Source organism: Schistocerca piceifrons, chromosome 1 (genome assembly GCF_021461385.2).
Source record: "Schistocerca piceifrons isolate TAMUIC-IGC-003096 chromosome 1, iqSchPice1.1, whole genome shotgun sequence".
Lineage (NCBI taxonomy): Eukaryota > Metazoa > Arthropoda > Insecta > Orthoptera > Acrididae > Schistocerca > Schistocerca piceifrons.
The window spans coordinates 1220802291-1220820998 of record NC_060138.1 but is presented as its reverse complement, the minus strand read 5'-3'; the positions used below and the strand labels follow the sequence as shown (position 1 = coordinate 1220820998).

The window sequence follows — 18708 nt, the reverse complement described above, 5'->3', positions numbered from 1 at the left end:
TAGCATATTTTACATGGTTTTCCTTATTTGTTGACGTTCAAAGAATCACAGAAGTGGACCCTGTTTTCTTCACTGATAAGGCATGGTTTCACCTTAATGGATGCATGAATACTCAAAACACAACAATTTGGTCAATCAAAAATCCACATGCCTTATGTGTAAACGCCTTGCACTGTCAGAAATTTGGATTGTGGTGTGCCATGTATTGTCATCAAACAGTGAGCTCTAGTTTCTTTGAAACTACAGTGAACAATGTTGTGATACAAGACATCTGTACACAGTTTATTTCACTTCTTGGGGCTGATGTGTACAACTGTTTGATCACCACGTATCCAGCTGATGTTTTCTCTAATGTTTTCTGTTTTCTTTAATGTTTTCTGTTATGTCTGGGGGTGAGTCCAGTGGTTAGTAGAAGAACCCATTTATAAGTTTTCACCCATCTTTGATATTTAGTCTTATCTGAACAATTACGAATGCAGCTTCCGTTTTTATCTTAGTGGATTTGAGTTTCTTGTGTACTACAACACGTACACCAGCTCCATTTTATGTACACTGATCTGCCAGAATATTATGACCACATATCTAATAGCTGGTACGTCCAACTTTAGCATGGATAACAGTGGCAATGCATCATGGCATGGAAGCAGTGATGCTTCAGTTGGTCACTGGAGGAAGTTGGCACCACATCTGCACTCACAAGTTACCTAATGAGCTCTGACACCACATTCAATCACATCCCTGATGTGTTCGATCAGGTTCAGATCTGGTGAGCTGGGAGGCCAGGAAATTAACTGGAAGTCACCACTGTGCTCTTTGAACCACTTCATCACACTCCAGCCTTGTAGCATGATGCATTAGTTTGTTGAAACATGCCACTGTCATCAGGAAACATGATCATCATGAAGGGGTGTATGTGGTCTGCAGCCAGTGTACAATACTCCTTGGCCACCATTGTGCCTTGCATGAGCTCCACTGAATCCTAGGACCCCCATGTTAATGTTCCCCAGAGTATAATGGAGTGGCTGCCACCTTGTCTCCATCCTGCAGTACAGGTGTCAAGTAGCTGTTCCCCTGGAAGATGACAGATTTGTGCCCTCCCATTGGTATGATGAAGAAGGTATCAGGATTCATCAGGCCATGCAACACTCTGCCACTGCATCCATGTCCAGTGCTAATGATCATGTGTCCATTCCAGTCACGATTGCTGATGTCATGGTGCTAACATTGGCACGTGCAAGGGTCGTCGGCTGTGGAGGCCCATTGTTAGGAGTGCTTGGGGCTCTGTGTGTTCAGACACACTTGTACTCTGCCCAGCATTAAAGTCTGATGTTAGTTTTGCCATAGTTTGTCACCTGTCCTGCTTTACTAGTCTGCCCAGCCTATGATGTCCAACATCTGTAATGAGAGGTGGCTCCCAACCCCATGTGGTTTCACCACATGTTGAAGACACTCACCACAGCACTCCTTGAATACCCGACAAGTCATGCAGTTTCTGAAATGTTCGTTCCAAGCCTCTGGGCCATCACTATCTGGCTTCAGTCAGAATCAGATAGATAACATGCCTTTTCATTTCAGCATATGGACAGCGTGCTCACTGATGCTACATGCAGTGTGCTTGTGTCTGACTAGCAGTCATTCCTCACCATGTGACACTGCTATCACCTGGATGGGTTTATATCAATAGTAGGTCAGTGGTTGTAATGTTCTGGCTAATCAGTGTGCATCTCTTCTTCTGATATACAGAGGGGTCCAAAAAATGTATCCACTGTTTAAAAGTCCATAACTGGCAAACTAATTGATGGAGTTGTCTCATCTTTGGTAGTGTAATAGTTTGTAGTTCCGGCAATCACCATACAAGCATTGTATTGCTTTGTTTTGTTTTGTCAGATGACAGTCACCAGATAGTCAGTGTTTTGTTCTTAGTTGCACCTAGTTACTCGAGTAAACGTGGCTGGTGCAAGGCTTACATTCGATGAAAGGAAGTCAGTTTTGAAGTATTTTAAATACGAAAACATTAATGAGGTTGAATGGTAATGGCGAAATGAGTATCAAACAGAGCCACCGACACGTTTAACGATTCGTCGCTTTCGAGACAAATTTGAAGCCGAAGGCTGTGTTAAAGAGGTACACAAACAACAATCTGGATGACCTGTAACAGTAACAAGTCGAGCTAACTTCCGTCGTGTGTTACAACAATTCACTCGCTCACCACAGAAGTCTGAGACAGTGTGCCCGTGAAACTGGAGTGAGTCACTCAAGTGTTCGGTGATTTTCGAAGACAGCAAAGTGGAAGTGCTACATCCCACGATTACTACATGCAATGAAGAGGACGGCCCGGATCGTAGAATGGAGTATTGTGAGTGGTTTACTAACATGGTGCGGAATGATGAACAGTTTGCAGAGGTGATTGTGTGGTCTGATGAGCCACAGTTCAAACGCTATGGTACAGTAAATCGCCACAATTGCATCTACTGGGCCGCCGAAAATCTGAACATCCGTGTAGACAAAGCCGTGAATTTGCCAGGAGTAGACGTGTGGTGTGGGTTGTCTTACCGGTGCTTGATTGGGCCATTCTTCTTTGATGGCACAGTTACAGGTGAGGTGTACCTTCAGAAGCTTCAGACATCCATTTTACCTGCCATCCGAGACTTGTATGGAGACAGAAGAGTTTACTTTCAACAAGATGGTGCCCCAGCCCACTACCAAAATCATGTTAGGGCGTATCTCAACAAAAATCTACCAGGAAGATGGATAGGCCATAGAGGTGCTGTGGAGTATACACCACATTCCCCAGACCTTACTCTTCTGGACTTTTACCTGTGGGGAACACTAAAGGACATTGTTTATCAACAAAAGCCACACACATAGGTTGAACTTTGAGAATCCATCGTACATTCATGTGCAAATATCCAACTGAACACGTTGCAGTCAGTAGTTTGTGCTGCAGTTCTTGCAGTCAGCAGTTCGTGCTGCAGTTCAGTGGCATCATTTGTGTGTGGATTTTAATGGTGACAATTTTGAACACCTACAGTGATACCTTTAAGTTGGACTTTAAGTTACACTTTCACCAAAAATGAGACAGCTCCGTCAATTAGTTTCCAAGTTATGGACTTTTAAACAGTGGATACATGTTTTTTGTCCCCTCAGTACATTCAGATACTCCAAAATTGGAACTTTGCTTTTGTTTAACACCTATTTGCAGTAGTCACTGCTCTTTGAAAGTTTCTTTACAGAGACTGTATACAATGGAGGGTCCATCCTTCCTGAATAGTTCTTGAAGATGCATATCTGTCAAGTGATTGGCCACATATTCTTCTAAACTTGAACAACAATTCATCTACGAGGGCAGTTCAATAAGTAATGCAACACATTTTTTTCTCGGCCAATTTTGGTTGAAAAAACCGGAAATTTCTTGTGGAATATTTTCAAACATTCCCGCTTCGTATCGTATAGTTTCATTGCCTTCCGACAGGTGGCAGCGCTGTAAGGAGCTGTTAAAATGGCGTCTGTAATGGATGTGCGTTGCAAACAACGGGCAGTGATCGAGTTTCTTTTGGCGGAAAACCAGGGCATCTCAGATATTCATAGGCGCTTGCAGAATGTCTACGGTGATCTGGCAGTGGACAAAAGCATGGTGAGTCATTGGGCAAAGCGTGTGTCATCATCGCCGCAAGGTCAAGCAAGACTGTCTGATCTCCCGCGTGCGGGCCGGCCGTGCACAGCTGTGACTCCTGCAATGGCGGAGCGTGTGAACACACTCGTTCGAGATGATCGACGGATCACCATCAAACAACTCAGTGCTCAACTTGACATCTCTGTTGGTAGTGCTGTCACAATTGTTCACCAGTTGGGATATTCAAAGGTTTGTTCCCGCTGGGTCCCTCATTGTCTAACCGAACACCATAAAGAGCAAAGGAGAACCATCTGTGCGGAATTGCTTGCTCGTCATGTGGCTGAGGGTGACGATTTCTTGTCAAAGATTGTTACAGGTGATGAAACATGGGTTCATCACTTCGAACCTGAAACAAAATGGCAGTCAATGGAGTGGCGCCACACCCACTCCCCTACCAAGAAAAAGTTTAAAGCCATACCCTCAGCCGGTAAAGTCATGGTTACAGTCTTCTGGGATGCTGAAGGGGTTATTCTGTTCGATGTCCTTCCCCATGGTCAAATGATCAACTCTGAAGTGTATTGTGCTACTCTTCAGAAATTGTAGAAACGACTTCAGCGTGTTCATAGGCACAAAAATCTGAACAAACTTCTCCTTCTTCATGACAACGCAAGACCTCACACAAGTCTTCGCACCCGAGAGGAGCTCACAAAACTTCAGTGGACTGTTCTTCCTCATGCACCCTACAGCCCCGATCTCGCACCGTCGGATTTCCATATGTTTGGCCCAATGAAGGACGCAATCCGTGGGAGGCACTACGCGGATGATGAAGAAGTTATTGATGCAGTACGACGTTGGCTCCGACATCGACCAGTGGAATGGTACCGTGCAGGCATACAGGCCCTCATTTCAAGGTGGCGTAAGGCCGTAGCATTGAATGGAGATTACATTGAAAAATAGTGTTGTGTAGCTAAAAGATTGGGGAATAACCTGGTGTATTTCAATGCTGAATAAAACAACCCCTGTTTCAGAAAAAAAAATGTGTTGCATTACTTATTGAACTGCCCTCGTACATGATCCTGCCTAGAGCTAAATGTTTGGAGTTTCTCCTCAGGCAGAGAGACACATATGCAACTTTGTAAACAATTCCACACAGAAGACTGTGTAATGAATTAAGTACACTACGAAATAGCAGTACACAAACTGAAAGCTTGCATATTTGGATACCAGCTGAACATTATGAGCAGTAGTGCTGACACCAGTTCAATGACAAAAACTTCCCAAACTCAGCAGGTTCTCATATATACTCCATATTGCAGTAATTCAAATGTAGTAAAGTAATGTAGAATGTTGTCAGCTTTAAAATACATGGAAATACCAATATCATTTGAGTTTAACAACTTCCAAGCTTAAAAATAAAGTGGTTCTTGTCACATACACTATGTGATCAAAAGTATCTGGACCCCCCCCCCCCCCCCTCCCAAAAAAAAATACGTTTTTCATGTTAGGTGTATTGTGCTGCCACCTATAGCCAGGTACTTCATATTAGCAACCTCAGTAGTCATTAGACATCATGAGAGAGCAGAATGGGGTGCTCCACGGAACTCACAGACTTCGAACGTGATCAGGCATTGGGTGTCACTTGTGTCATACATCTGTACACGAGATTTCCACACTCCTAAACATCTCTAGGTTCACTATTTCCAAAGTGATAGTGAAGTGGAAATGTGAAGGGACACATACAGCACAAAAGCGTACAGGTCGACCTCGTCTGTTGACTGATAGAGACCGCCAACAGTTGAAGAGGGCTGTAATGTGTGATAGGCAGACATCTATCCAGACCATCACACAGGAATTCCAAACTGCATCAGGATCCAGTGCAAGTACTATGACAGGCGGTAGGTGAGAAAAATTGGATTTCATGGTCGAGCAACTGCTCATAAGCCACACATCATCCCGGTAAATGCCAAACGATGCCTCGCTTGGTGTAAGAAGCATAAACACTGACAACTGAATAGTGCAAAAGTGTTGTGTGGAGTGATGAATCACAGTACACAATGTGGCAATCTGACGGTGAGGTGTGGGTATGGCGAATGCCCAGTGAACGTCATGTGCCAGCGTGTGTAGTGCCAACAGTAAAATACGGAGCCAGTGGTGTTATGGTGTCGTCGTGTTTTTCATGGAGGGAGCTTGCACCCCTTGTTGTTTTGTATGGCAGTATCACAGCACAGGCCTACATTGATGTTTTAAGCACCTTCTTGCTTTGTACTGTTGAAGAGCAATTCAGAGATGGCGTTTGTGTCTTTCAACATGATCGAGCAGCTGTTCATAATGCACAGCCTGTGGCGGAGTGGTTACATGACAATAACATCCTTGTAATTGACTGGCCTTCACAGAGTCCTGACCTGAATCCTATAGAACACCTTTTGGATATTTTGGAATGCCGACTTCGTGCCAGGCCTCACTCCATGAAGAATGGCCATTCCTCAAAAAACCTTTTTCCAGCATTACCAATGGACTTGTAAGTCATTTTCAGCCAGGTGTCCAGATACTTGATCACATAGTGGAAGTGAATGGAGCTGTCGAATATGGCACATGACTATAAAATCATTTCAACCTGCACCTTCTGTATGAGTGAGAGGTGCACCCAGGATGGTTGCCTCACAAGGTTTCAACCCATTTTATCACAGAGATAATGTTGAGTCCTGATGAAAGACTAATCCATTTCAAGAGACCATTGTATTTTTTTAAGTCAGAAACTATGGAAATAATATGATACTAAAAAGAAAAATTAAATTAACTGTACACCAATTTGATATAAAAGCTCCATAGGAAACAAATTGGAGGGAAAAATCAAGAGACAGGCCAAAAACATCTGTATTACAAAGTTCTATCAGCAAAATGAACTGTAGCAACTACAACCAAACACAAGATGGCAAGAGACAGAGAAGGATGGCTACATCAGCAAGGTATTGCCATTAGCGTCTGATGATGATTGTGGTCAACAAGCAAACTACAGGTGTTGTTATTGGTTAGCTTGATTCATTATCACAATAGTCGTGCCAGACAGCAATATATGTTTAGCCTTACTATTCAAAACTGTCTCCTTACCATTGCATACAAGACTGAACATTCCACATGATAGTGTTTGTTGACTGCATTCACAGTTTACAGAGATTAGTACAGATTTAGGAACAGAGGTTCAGCATAATCGGATCTTGCATGGAAATTACCTGACTTGATAAAATATGTTATTCACCAATACAAGCAAGTGGCAGCATAATAGCATGTGTTCTATAAGAACACACTGTTCATATTTCTGGCATTGCCCCTGACTGCTAAGTGAGAGGAGAGGCTAACAGCAGATCAGTGACACCTATTTGATAACTTCATAAAGGGAGACCTAAACATTCAGTATTATAATGTGGTTTTGTTAACAGTCTAGAGGCAGGCTGACTTTGATTTCAAGAATCCTCATACCTAGGGAGCACATTTGGAATAGTGTTGAGCTGGCATAATCAATTTTCATAATTTGCCTGTAGTTATTCTGTGTCATAGGTCAGTGCAACTTCTCTATTTTTCAGGTGGCTTTCCATGTAATACAAGTCAGTACTTGATGAAGGCAGACAAGGTACTAGTTGTTGTTAACTGAACTGCTCATAACTTTAAATGGTTTAATTTCCTATAAATGTTCAAAAATGTTTTGCTTCAGATCAGTTCTTATTTATTCAGTATACTTACAGTCTAAAAAACTCTTTGAACTGGGATGTTGCTGCTGCTGTTGTTGTGTCATCCTTTTGGATGACAGGACTAGTAAAAGGCACTGTTAGCTGATCACTAACATCTGTGGCCTTTCTTGGGTGATGGCACAGTCTCTCCTTTGTATTGTCTTCTTCATTGTCCTGCAGAAACCAAAAAGTAAATTTCACTTGTGGCTATGTATTATAATTCAAATCCTAAAGTCACCATTAAGAGGAAAACAGCTGATAACTAAACATTTGGGCAAAATATTTTTCTGTGATAATAACTGTCCTCCAATACCAGATACTTATTATCAGATGATATGAATCAAACATTAAGCTTCCCTATGGAACATCTATGAAAATAAACTAAAATGGTTTTATGTTCATGAGATGTTTTGTTCATGAGACACTACGGCAATATATTTTGAATGCTTTGCATTACCATGGAGACCCAACATCAGCACAAACCAGAAAATTGTACACAGTATTGTATCACCATTTTAAATTCATTTTTGTTCATTTGATACTTATAAATGTATGAGCTTTAGGTCTTGATACACATAAATCATCAATTAAGAAACTAGATGTATATGAGGTCTGTACAAAAAATTCCAGAATATTCATAATTTTGCACCAATGGTGTGTTAGAGCACAATGTGGTTGGCATCCCTGCACAAGGCTGTGCTTAATGTGTAACTGCCAGAAGTTTCATTCTTGTAGTCTATTAGTTATTGTGTAGTGTTGCATTGAGCAGAACATTGTGTCACACAGTTTACGAACTTCAGGATGGCAGAGTTAGAGGGGCAACACCTCTGCATTCATTTTTGTGTGAAACTCAAGAAAACCTTTACAGAGACTCACCAAATAATGCATGAAGCCTACAGTGGTGAGTGCTTAAGCCATACTCAGTGTTACAAATGGTTCACATGGTTTAAAAATGGCTGGATGGAAGTTAAAGAAGACCCTTGTTCAGTGTGCCCTTCGACATCTACTGACAATGTTCATGTCAGGAACATCAACGAAATTGTGCAGGCCAATCAAAGAGTGACTGTACGAGAGATTGCAGAAGGATATGGCATTTCAGTTGGATCACGTCATAAAATCCTGACACAGTGTTTTGGAATCCATTGTGTTGCCGTCAAGTTCATCCCATGGCTCATCAGTCAAGACCAGAAAGACCTTCACTGTGCAATCCATGAAGAGCTTTTGGATCACGCAAATGAGAATGAGATGTTCCATAAGAGTCATAACTGGTGATGAGATGTGGATCTGTGGTTATGATGTTGAGACCAAGGTTCAGTCTTCACAATGGGCTGGGGAAGATTCTCCAAGACCAAAAAAAGCTCATCAGGTGAGATAAAATGTTCAACCCATGCTGATACCCTTCTTTAACTTTGAAGGATTAGTTCATCATGAATTCATGCCACAGGGAGAAACTGTTAATCCATGGCACTGTCAGGATGTGTTGCAACGCCTGTGAGAAAATATGAGAAGGAAATGGCCTGAATGTCACAAGACAATTCATGGCTCTTGTATCACAATAACGCATCCAAACATTCATTCCTGTTGATGTGCAACTATTGCACAAAAGACTGTGCTGCCTCATCCTCCGTACCCTCCAGACCTGGCCTCTGTGGGCTCTTTTTTTATTTCCCAAGTTGAAAACCCTGTTGAAAGGATGAAGATTTGCAACAAAAGATGAGATCAAAGAAAATTCACAGACGGTGCTTCATACGATCCAGCAAGAGGCATACCAAGACTGCTTCCAGAAGTGAAAACACCATTGGGAGTGGTGTATCAATTGTGGAGAAGAGTGTTTTGAGGGAGACAATGCACAATAAGTAACAAGTAAGTTAAGAAAAATTTTGTAGACAAAGTTCCAGAATTTTTTGAACACACCTCGTACAAATATTAAATACAAGATGCTAATAAAGAGAAAGTTCAGTACTGATGCCATGGAGTCTGAGTTTAAGCTTCATCTCATTATTAGTTATAACTACTTTGCTGACACTTTCATATACTCTGGCTCGAGGTATGGAGTAAATTTTACTTTCTTTGACAACTTATACACAGTTCATAACTACTATTATTCTTTCTTCTCTACACAGTAACTATTTAGAACTTTGCAAGGATAGAGTGAAATACAACCATTCAGTTGCAGAAACGAATGGTTTATTCAAACCCCTTAATGTAGGTTTTGACTTTTTTTTTTAAGTGTTCTTCATAAGGCTTAATGGATAGCTACAGTAGCTAAAATTATATGCTCGTTAAAATACAGCTATACAGAAAAAGTGAAAAATAACTCACTACAATACAAATAGTTATTTACACTTACTGGTTATATGACCAGTACATGGTTACATAACTAGTGGCAATGTAACTAGTTAATGTGGATAACTTGTATGGTAGTGAGTTATTTTTCACTTTCTCCTTGTACCTGTTTTTTAACATGTATGTAATCCTAATTATCAAAAGAGATTAAAGAAATTGCAAAAATGCACTTATTTAAAAAGGCAGCTGAAAAGTACCTGTTATGCAATACATTTTATACATTGAAAGATTACTTAGACAAAACAGAGTAGGGGTTTTCTTAAAAAAAGTTATACAAATAAATAATGATTATAAAACGTCCAACATTCCACATGACACATTCACACTTTTTTTTTCCTTCCCCAGAAAAACTTACACCCAAGATATGCATAGCACAATACTAACAATAAATAAATAAATAAATGTCTTCCTCTTTCTGAGCTCATCACAATCATTATAGAGGGATGCTGATTCAGTTTTTCAGGATAGCAAAACGGAAAAGGGAAATTGCAGTACAGAAAATGGCCCAGAGAACACCATTGTGTGTGTGTGTGTGTGTGTGTGTGTGTGTGTGTGTGTGTAACAGTGTGGCATTACGTTATGTAATAAGTTACTTGTAAAAAAAAAAGTATTGTATACCAGGAGTAAATCTAATGATTATCTCTAACTAGAAGTGTTTAAGTGTATGTGTATACAAATTAGCTTATTTTAAATTGGTCTAAACTTGTAAATACTTTGACATGTCGTATATCCTTGTAAAAAGAGATCTACGGATGAATAAAGCTACTACTACTACTACTACTACTACTACTCACTATTGAGGTGTGTAACCATTGATCCTTCTGAGAAAGATGTTTTTAAAGATGTCAAAACGTAAGTCAAGGGTTTGAATAAACATTTCATTTCTGCAACTGACTGGTTGAATTTCACTTTATCCTCACAAAGGTTCCATTCTACAGTTGTTTCATCCAGCAATGTTCTCTCTCCCGTTACTCGTGCCAAACACTAATTTGACTGACAGGAGGCAGAAAGTTTACCAGACTTTCTCTCTATTTGTCCTAATTTGATTTTGAATTGTATATGAAATTAAAATAAAATAATGATCAAAAATAGAAAATATTGCGCCTTCAGGGATGTATGAATAGTTATGTACTGGTGTTTTCCTCATGAAGGGCAAATATGGAAGGGGAAATTGCCACATGCATACAAAAGCAGAAACCATACAAATTCTTGCCAAGATCAGCAAGCTGAAAAATTTTCTTAGTTAAGAATGTGTGTTGTGAATGTGCATAATCCACCACTGGGGGATTCTGAGTCCACTGTTAGACAATTTATATCTTCAGTATGTTATCGGTCAGTATTTCCTGGTGATATCAATGTAGGGATCCAAAAACATGTTGACGGAGAAATATTCTAGGAAAATTATGACATACTCTGGTTTGATTTCAGCAGCATGTGGAAGTATGGTACTAAGGTGTACTAGAAACACTACCGTATGACGTACAATGTGGTTATAAATGAATTTTTTCATTCCACAGAGTGAATTTACAGAGCTTCCACACTGTCTGATGACAGGAAGATAAATAATTTAGTATTGTGCAGAACAGAAGACCACCATGAAAAATCAGTAACACTGATTAAAAATATCAGAAACAAGTATTTGAAAAATATTTGAGAGAGGCATATGGACATAAACGTTATAAGGAATTACCAGCATTAGATTTGATGTTTCTTTCTCCCTATGGGAGGATTGAAGGCAGTAAGGTATCTTATTACAAAATGGAAGACAAAATTTCTGAAATGAAATTATTAATAACTAAACACACCAGTACTACAACTTCATATTAGGCATGTGTTACATATTAGTATTTTAACTTGTTCATTGAAGTTTGTATGAGATTTGAACATATTTTGCTGTCTGGCAGGTAAAGTTCAAATACATGCAAATACTCTGTGTATTTCTGCTTTTGGTACTTTTGACCAGCTAGGAACATGAGAAAAGATATTGTGAATAGACTATACAACACTACTGGAAGCTTCCAAAAAACAGAGTTATCTGGTATTTTCAATTGCAAGAAGAGTAACAGTAAATATTTTTGAGGTTAACAATAAATGGCTCTGAGTACACATGCTACTAGCCAGAATGCATTACATGTTTGGCTTCCTTCAAACTGGTAGTGAATTAATACACCTGCTTATATGGTGGGTAGCATGCAAACTCAGTTTGTAAAAATTATAATTCTTTTTTTCTGGAGAGTAGATCAGTAGACCCCCTCACCGCGCTGCCTTCGCCTGCATTTGAAAGTAGCTTTACTATTAAAATAATCAAAAATTACATTAGAGATACATATATGATCATGAATCCTTAGAGATATTAAAAGTGTCTCATCTCCAACACATTATCTTCTGGGCTGGCCATTTTTGTGAGTATACTTAAAACAGTAATTAGATAAAATATTAAACTCACAATCACAAGCCTGCAGCTGTTTATGTAGACTGTTTTACAATGAGAGTGTGCAGTGTTTATTTTTCACAATGCTTCAGGCATAATGAGAGGCTGAGGAGATGTAGTGTATCATTCACATAAATGGACACGAACAACAAATCTGATACGATAATTGCAATAGAATTTGGTGAAAATCAGTTTTTCATTTCTGGTCGACTCCAAGGATTAAGGAATTATAATTACTACAGATATATGAAAAATGACCACTTTAAAAACATGTATCTGGTTAGGCACAAGATATCATTCCCACCTGGCTGACCGAAGTAGCTTCAGTGCTGGGCCACGGTGCTGCCATCAGCGCAGGAAGTACTTGTGGTGCTGGCAGTGCGGGTAAGACAGGTGGTGCTGGGAGTGCCGGCGTGCTACGGGGAGACTCCGTAGCTGCAGGGCTGGGCCACGGTGCTGCCATCAGTGCAGGAAGTACTTGTGGTGCTGGCAGCGCGGGTAAGACAGGTGGTGCTGGGAGTGCCGGCATGCCAGTGGGAGATACCCCGCCACCGGTAGTTACACCCGGAGCTGCCGAAGCAGCCCCACCAATTGTTCTTCGAACAGCTGTGATTGCAGACAACAGCGCACAGGCTTCGGCACCCTTTTCGTACAATTGTTCATTCAGGTCATCACGGTGCTGTTTGTGTGGCACAACTGTTTTGTCACCTCCATGAATATTCACATTCACTTCTGTCAAATTACGTAGCCGGGAACATGGAAGTGGCACGTTCCGCACTCGACGATTGCCGTAGCAGTGGCCGCGAACTCCACGCCCGTAATGTGATGAGCTACAACAAAACATATGCGTACTGTTATGTAGTTGCTTGTTTTTCTCTTTTGTCACAATTATTAAATTGAGACCATTTTATCACCCAAATTTCCAGCTGTAATTCTCCTTTTGCTGCCATGAACCATAACAGAGAATTTCACAGGATGCCTCAGACTTTAGTGTCACAATTAACAAGATGGTATGGGACCCTATACCAAATATTTCAAGATAAAGAATGTGTCATGAGTTCTTTACACAGGCAGCTGGCTTGCAACAAGTGGAAAATGGTGCCAGAACTATTTCACTGACACTGCTACATTTACACAATTATCAGTCAGAAGAGAAAGATACGTCATAGACAAACTACACCACTCATCTATAATTCAGCTGACTACTATGTTAGACTTTATATTTAAGCACCAGTTTCTAATTAACTATATTTAGATTATTGGTAATAAAGCTTCATATGTACAGTGTTTTGGTGTCCATACACACAGAAAATTGATGTGAACTGGACGTGAAGATAAACCACGTAAGGAAATTCAGTTTGGCTGCTTTGGATGTAGTATTATACAGAATATTGAAGTGATAAAAAGTGTTGTTCTCACATATATGTAACAGTTTCATTGTTGGCACAAAAAGTAGATTTGCCCTGCTGCCACAGTTAAGTAATGAAGAGCCTCATGTAGATGTAGGTGTAGCTGATGCATGGCAGAATTCAGTTAGGAAGCCTGTTGCTTCAGAAAAAGTAGGAAGAAAATTCTGCTGTTAGGTAGCAGTCATGGAAGAGGTGTGGGACAACTTCAGCAGGGAAAATTAGTTGACAGCTACCAGGTCACAAACATTTTCAAGTCTAGTGCATCTCTCAGCCAAGTGATGGAGGGTATAAGATTTTTGTGTAAAGGTTTCACCAAGGAGGATCATGTTGTAATAGTGGGTGGAACAGAGAACAGTATTGATAGGGATCAGGGCTACAGCATTGAGAGTGACCTGGTAAAAATAGCATCAGCAACTAACCACACCAAAGTTGAGTTTGTGCCTCTTTTCAAGTGGTGCGATCGACACCAGTTGAACAGCTCTGTGAAGAGGGTCAATATGGATTTGGATCAACTGTTTCGAGCTTGTGCTGGGTCAGGGATTGATTTAGTTCCTGTTGACACTATTGGTAGGTGGGGCTTTACTTTTTATGGCCTGCATCTCAATAGAATAGGGAAGGATATACTGGTTAGGTTAATAGCAAATTCTTTAAGGGGGGACACTGCAACTCAAGGAAGTAGTTCTTTTTTAGGTTAATCTCATTATATACACATTCAATACTGAAACAACATGTATCTGAAAATGTTAAGCATAATACGTGTGAAGACAAAAAAAGTAACAGTAAATTTACTACATCAAAATATCAGAGGTTTAAAAAACAAAATTAATGAATTTCAGATCTGTTTAGATGAGCTACAGTCTACAAATCCTGTTGATATTATTTGTATTTCTGAACATCATTTAGGTAATGAAACTGAAATTCTTAATATGGAAGGGTATACCTTAGCTTCAAAGTACTTTAGAAAAGAGATGGAGAAAGAAGGAGTTGCCACTTACATTAGAAAGTGTCACAATTATAAAAAGACTGACATTCTTAAATACTGTAGTGATCAGCATTTCCAAGCATGTGCCACACAAGTAGAAATACGCACAAGAAAAATAATTATAGTCATAATATACAGGGCTCCAACTGGTAATTTCCAGCTATTCACTAAACAGCTTGACGCAGTATTAAATTTCTTAACTCCTAAAAATAATGAACTCATACTAAGTGGAGATTTTAATTTAAATTTTCTGGAGGATAGTCACTCAGGATCCATACTAGAGTCTCTTACCACTTCTTTTGATCTCATTCCATTAGTACAGTTTCCAACCAGGCTTATGGGTACGAGCAGCACTGCTATTGATAACATTTTCATAGATACTGCCACACTAGCAAATCATAGTATAAATCCAGTATTTAATGGCCTTTCAAATCATGATGCCCAGTTGCTTACATTTAATATAGTAGGGTCTGATTCAACTAATAACAGGAAGTGGGTAACTATACGAATAATAAATGAAACAGGAATTGAAGGTATAAAAAACTGTTTGAGGAATACAGACTGGAAAGATGTATACAATTTACCTGGGAAAATGAAAAATATAACTGTTTTTCTAATACAGTCATAGGTCACATTGAAAACTGCTGCCCTAAGATAGTAATCAAAGCAAATAGATTAAATGTTTCAAAACCTTGGATTACAAATGGAATAAAATTATATCGCAAAACAAAAAGAAGACTGTACTTAATGTCAAGCAAAAACTACAGAGCTAAATCACATAACAAATTATTTTGTAAAATTCTAAACAAAGTAATCAGACCTCAAAATGTATTTACTTTCAAGAAAAAAATAAATGCCTCTAATAACAAGATAAAAACAATATGGAACATAGTAAAAAGTGAAACAGAAAAAACCATCAGGCAAATGAAGAAATTATGTTAAATGTAAATAATGAGTTGATTAGAGATACCTCCAAAATTGCAGACACTTTCAACAACTTTTTTCCTTTCAGTAGCAGACAACTTAGGTTTGCATGGTTCCTCAGAAGACAGCTTAAAATATTAAAAAATGCATTTCCACAGAAGTATAACAAAATTCAACTATATCCTACCTCACCAAAAGAAATTTCTAATATTATTAGCTCTCTTAAAAACAAATGTTCCAGTGGTTCTGATGAAATCAGCACAACCATAATTAAATGTTGCTGCTCAGAACTTTGTGACATACTGAGTTACTTACGTAATGAATCCCTTCACAGTGCTACTTTTCGAGATAGTCAGACTGTCAAACCATTACACAAAAAAGGAGACAAATCATCAGTGGAAAACTTCCGCCCCATTTCATTATTGGCAATATTTTCAAAAGTGTTTGAAAGGGTTATGTACACTAGCCTTTATAAACACTTAGTACAGAAAAATATTCTCATTCACAATTAGTTTGTATTTCAGAAAGGATTGTCAACTGATTAAGTTATATTCACTTTTACAAATGATATATTAGAATCAATAAATCAAAAGTTTTTACCATACCACTTGGCATATTCCGTGATCTGGCTAAAGCTTTTGATTGTGTTAAGCATGATGTCCTTATACAAAAGTTGAAACATTATGGGATAACAGGAGTAGCAGGCTCATGGTTCTCATCCTATCTTTTTAATAGAAAACAGTATGTGTCTGTATCAGGCTTACCACATAACAAGTCATTCAGAATATGAAACCATCAGGCAAGGGATGCCCCAGGGTTTTATTTTAGGCCCCTTGTTGTTCCTATTATAAATTAATGACCTTCTATATGCAGTGTCACAAAATGCAAATTTTGTCTTATTTGCAGATGATACAAGTATTGGTATAAAGAACAGTACCTGTGATCTCCCTGAGCAATCATCTAATGAAATATTTGTAAGTATCAATGGGTGGTTCACAGCAAATGGATTGTCACTGAAGTTTGACAAGACTCAGAACATACAGTTTAGTACCTCACAAAGAATACCTGACCTTATAAGTATAATGTATTCAAACAGTGAAATTAAAGCTGTTGACAGTATCAAATTTTTAGGGCTATATATTGACCACAACCTAAATTGGAAAACTCACACTCTTAATCAAACGCCTTAATTCAGCTACATTTGCAGTATGCATTATAGCAGAAATAGGTGATTTAAAAATTATGAAGTTAGTTTATTCCGCCTACTTCCATTCACTAGTTATGGAATCATCTTTTGGGGAAACTCCTCTCACAAAGAGAACCTTTTCAAAATTCAGAAACGAATCATTAAAATTATATCTGGTGTCAATCCTAGATCATCACGCAGAGACCTCTTTAAGAAATTGGTATTCTAACTACTACTTCTCAGTACATATACTCATTGATGTCCTTTGTCATTTCCAACATGTCTCTTTTTACACAAAATAGTGCAAAACATGATTATAAATCCAGAACCAAAAACAATCTGCATAAGGACTATAAAATCTTAACATTAGTACAAAAAGGAGTCAAATACATGGGTACTCATATATACAATAACTCACAAGAGCATATCAAAGGTTTTGTAAGTGATAAAGATTGGTTTCCGAGTGAATTAAAGAACTTCCTGTTGGCCAACTCCTACTCCATCAATGATGAATATCTTCACAAGGATTATAGCTCATAACTCTGTCTGCATTAGAATTGTACAATATCCATATATCTGAGACTCCTCGCCAAGGGATCCATGGAAAACAATAAATGTGTGGCGTCGATCCATGGATTGATAGGCCAGAACATCATATGTGTATTATGTCTTCGAGTTGATCTTTGTTTTGTATACTCCTGGAACCTCAGTTCCAACCTAGCCTTAGAACTGTACGTTTGTCGTGTAATAAAAGTATTGATGATTAGAAGAGAGAACCGTGATCATTACCTTACCACCTTGATATCTCCTTCAGTGGTGACCCCGAAGTTTGAACAATCCGTTAAACCGAGTACAAAGTGACTACCGCGCCGGCTTCCACATTCTGCGTGGACCTATGTCCACTACACTATGGCCTTCTACAACATGCCGCCGCTGCCCAGTTTTCACCAGCAACAGCAACTAAATTCAAGCACGTCAGCTGTAGTCGGTGCCCGATGCGAATTTCCGCAGTCCTATAGCCTCGAGAACCCAGGGACCTCGTCAGGTGCAGTGGTTTTGAACATAACACCAGCGGTCTCCGACTCCGGCTTTGTTAGCCCCAAAGTGCTCCAGTTTTTGCCGCACAGCAGTGCAAGAAACCACTACACACTGATACCGAACTTAAATGCAAGTACTGTAAATAGTGGGGAGCATAGTTTTCATAATGTGCCACAACAGGAAGCCTTTTTGAACGTGCAAGCTCCACGTGTGTCTCACTCCGTGCCGGTTGCACACTACGTGAATAACATTCTCCAGCCTGTTACTCCGAGTGTTCATCAGTGCAGTAATTTGAGCGCATCAGGTTCCACCAAGCTCATCAGTGACTCTGTGATGGACAATTTTGCTGCAGATGTAGAGGACCAATCGCATAATAACCTGTCGAGCAACCTCCGTGACCACTTTGACCTTCTGCCGCAACAACCTGTCCCGCTTTGCTCCGTGCTGGGCTTCCTGCCATGGAAAAAGCTTTTGACAAACTGAAGCACCTACTAGCAAACGCTGTGACTGTCGCCCACCCGCATCTGGACACTACATTTTTTATTATTGTGGATGCCAGTGATACTTCTTTTCTAAGAAGCTCAACGGAGCCCAAGAAAAGTACTCAGCCTTTGATAGGGAGCTCTTGGCAGTTTATGAGGCTGTGAAACACTTTCGCGCCGAGGTTGAGGGTAGGGACTTCTACATTTTAACTGACCATAAACCTTTGGTTGCCGCTGTAAAGAACCCTCCGACTGACCCTCCACCTAGACACTTCCGTCATTTGGACTTTATATTGCAATTTACCTCTGACATATGCTACATCAAGGGTGCAGATAATGTGGTCGCAGATTTTTTGTCTCATGTCGGTGCTCTCACAATTCTGATAGACCTCTCTAACTTGCCTCAGCTGCAGTCTGCCGACACGGACACTATGGACCTTATTTCCAATCACAGTTCGTCACTCAAACCTGTGCGATCCACCTTTCTGGTGTCTTAGGCGAGGTTTGGTGTGACGAATCAACTGGTACGCTGCGTCCCTTCATACCCAAACCTCTACAGAGACAAGTGTTCA

General features: G+C 39.7%; 1 protein-coding gene across 2 annotated transcripts in view; it reads right to left on the bottom strand.

Moving 5' to 3' along the window:
• The window catches only part of LOC124781892, a 163346-nt gene that overhangs the window by 123187 nt on the left and 21451 nt on the right, over positions 1-18708 (bottom strand). For both annotated transcript variants that reach the window (XM_047253897.1, XM_047253898.1), the window contains exons 3-4: positions 12420-12945; positions 7352-7512 (exon numbers count right to left, since the gene is read on the bottom strand). In XM_047253897.1, the coding sequence (XP_047109853.1) occupies positions 7352-7512; positions 12420-12945 (687 nt within the window). The remainder of the gene's footprint in view (positions 1-7351; positions 7513-12419; positions 12946-18708) is intronic.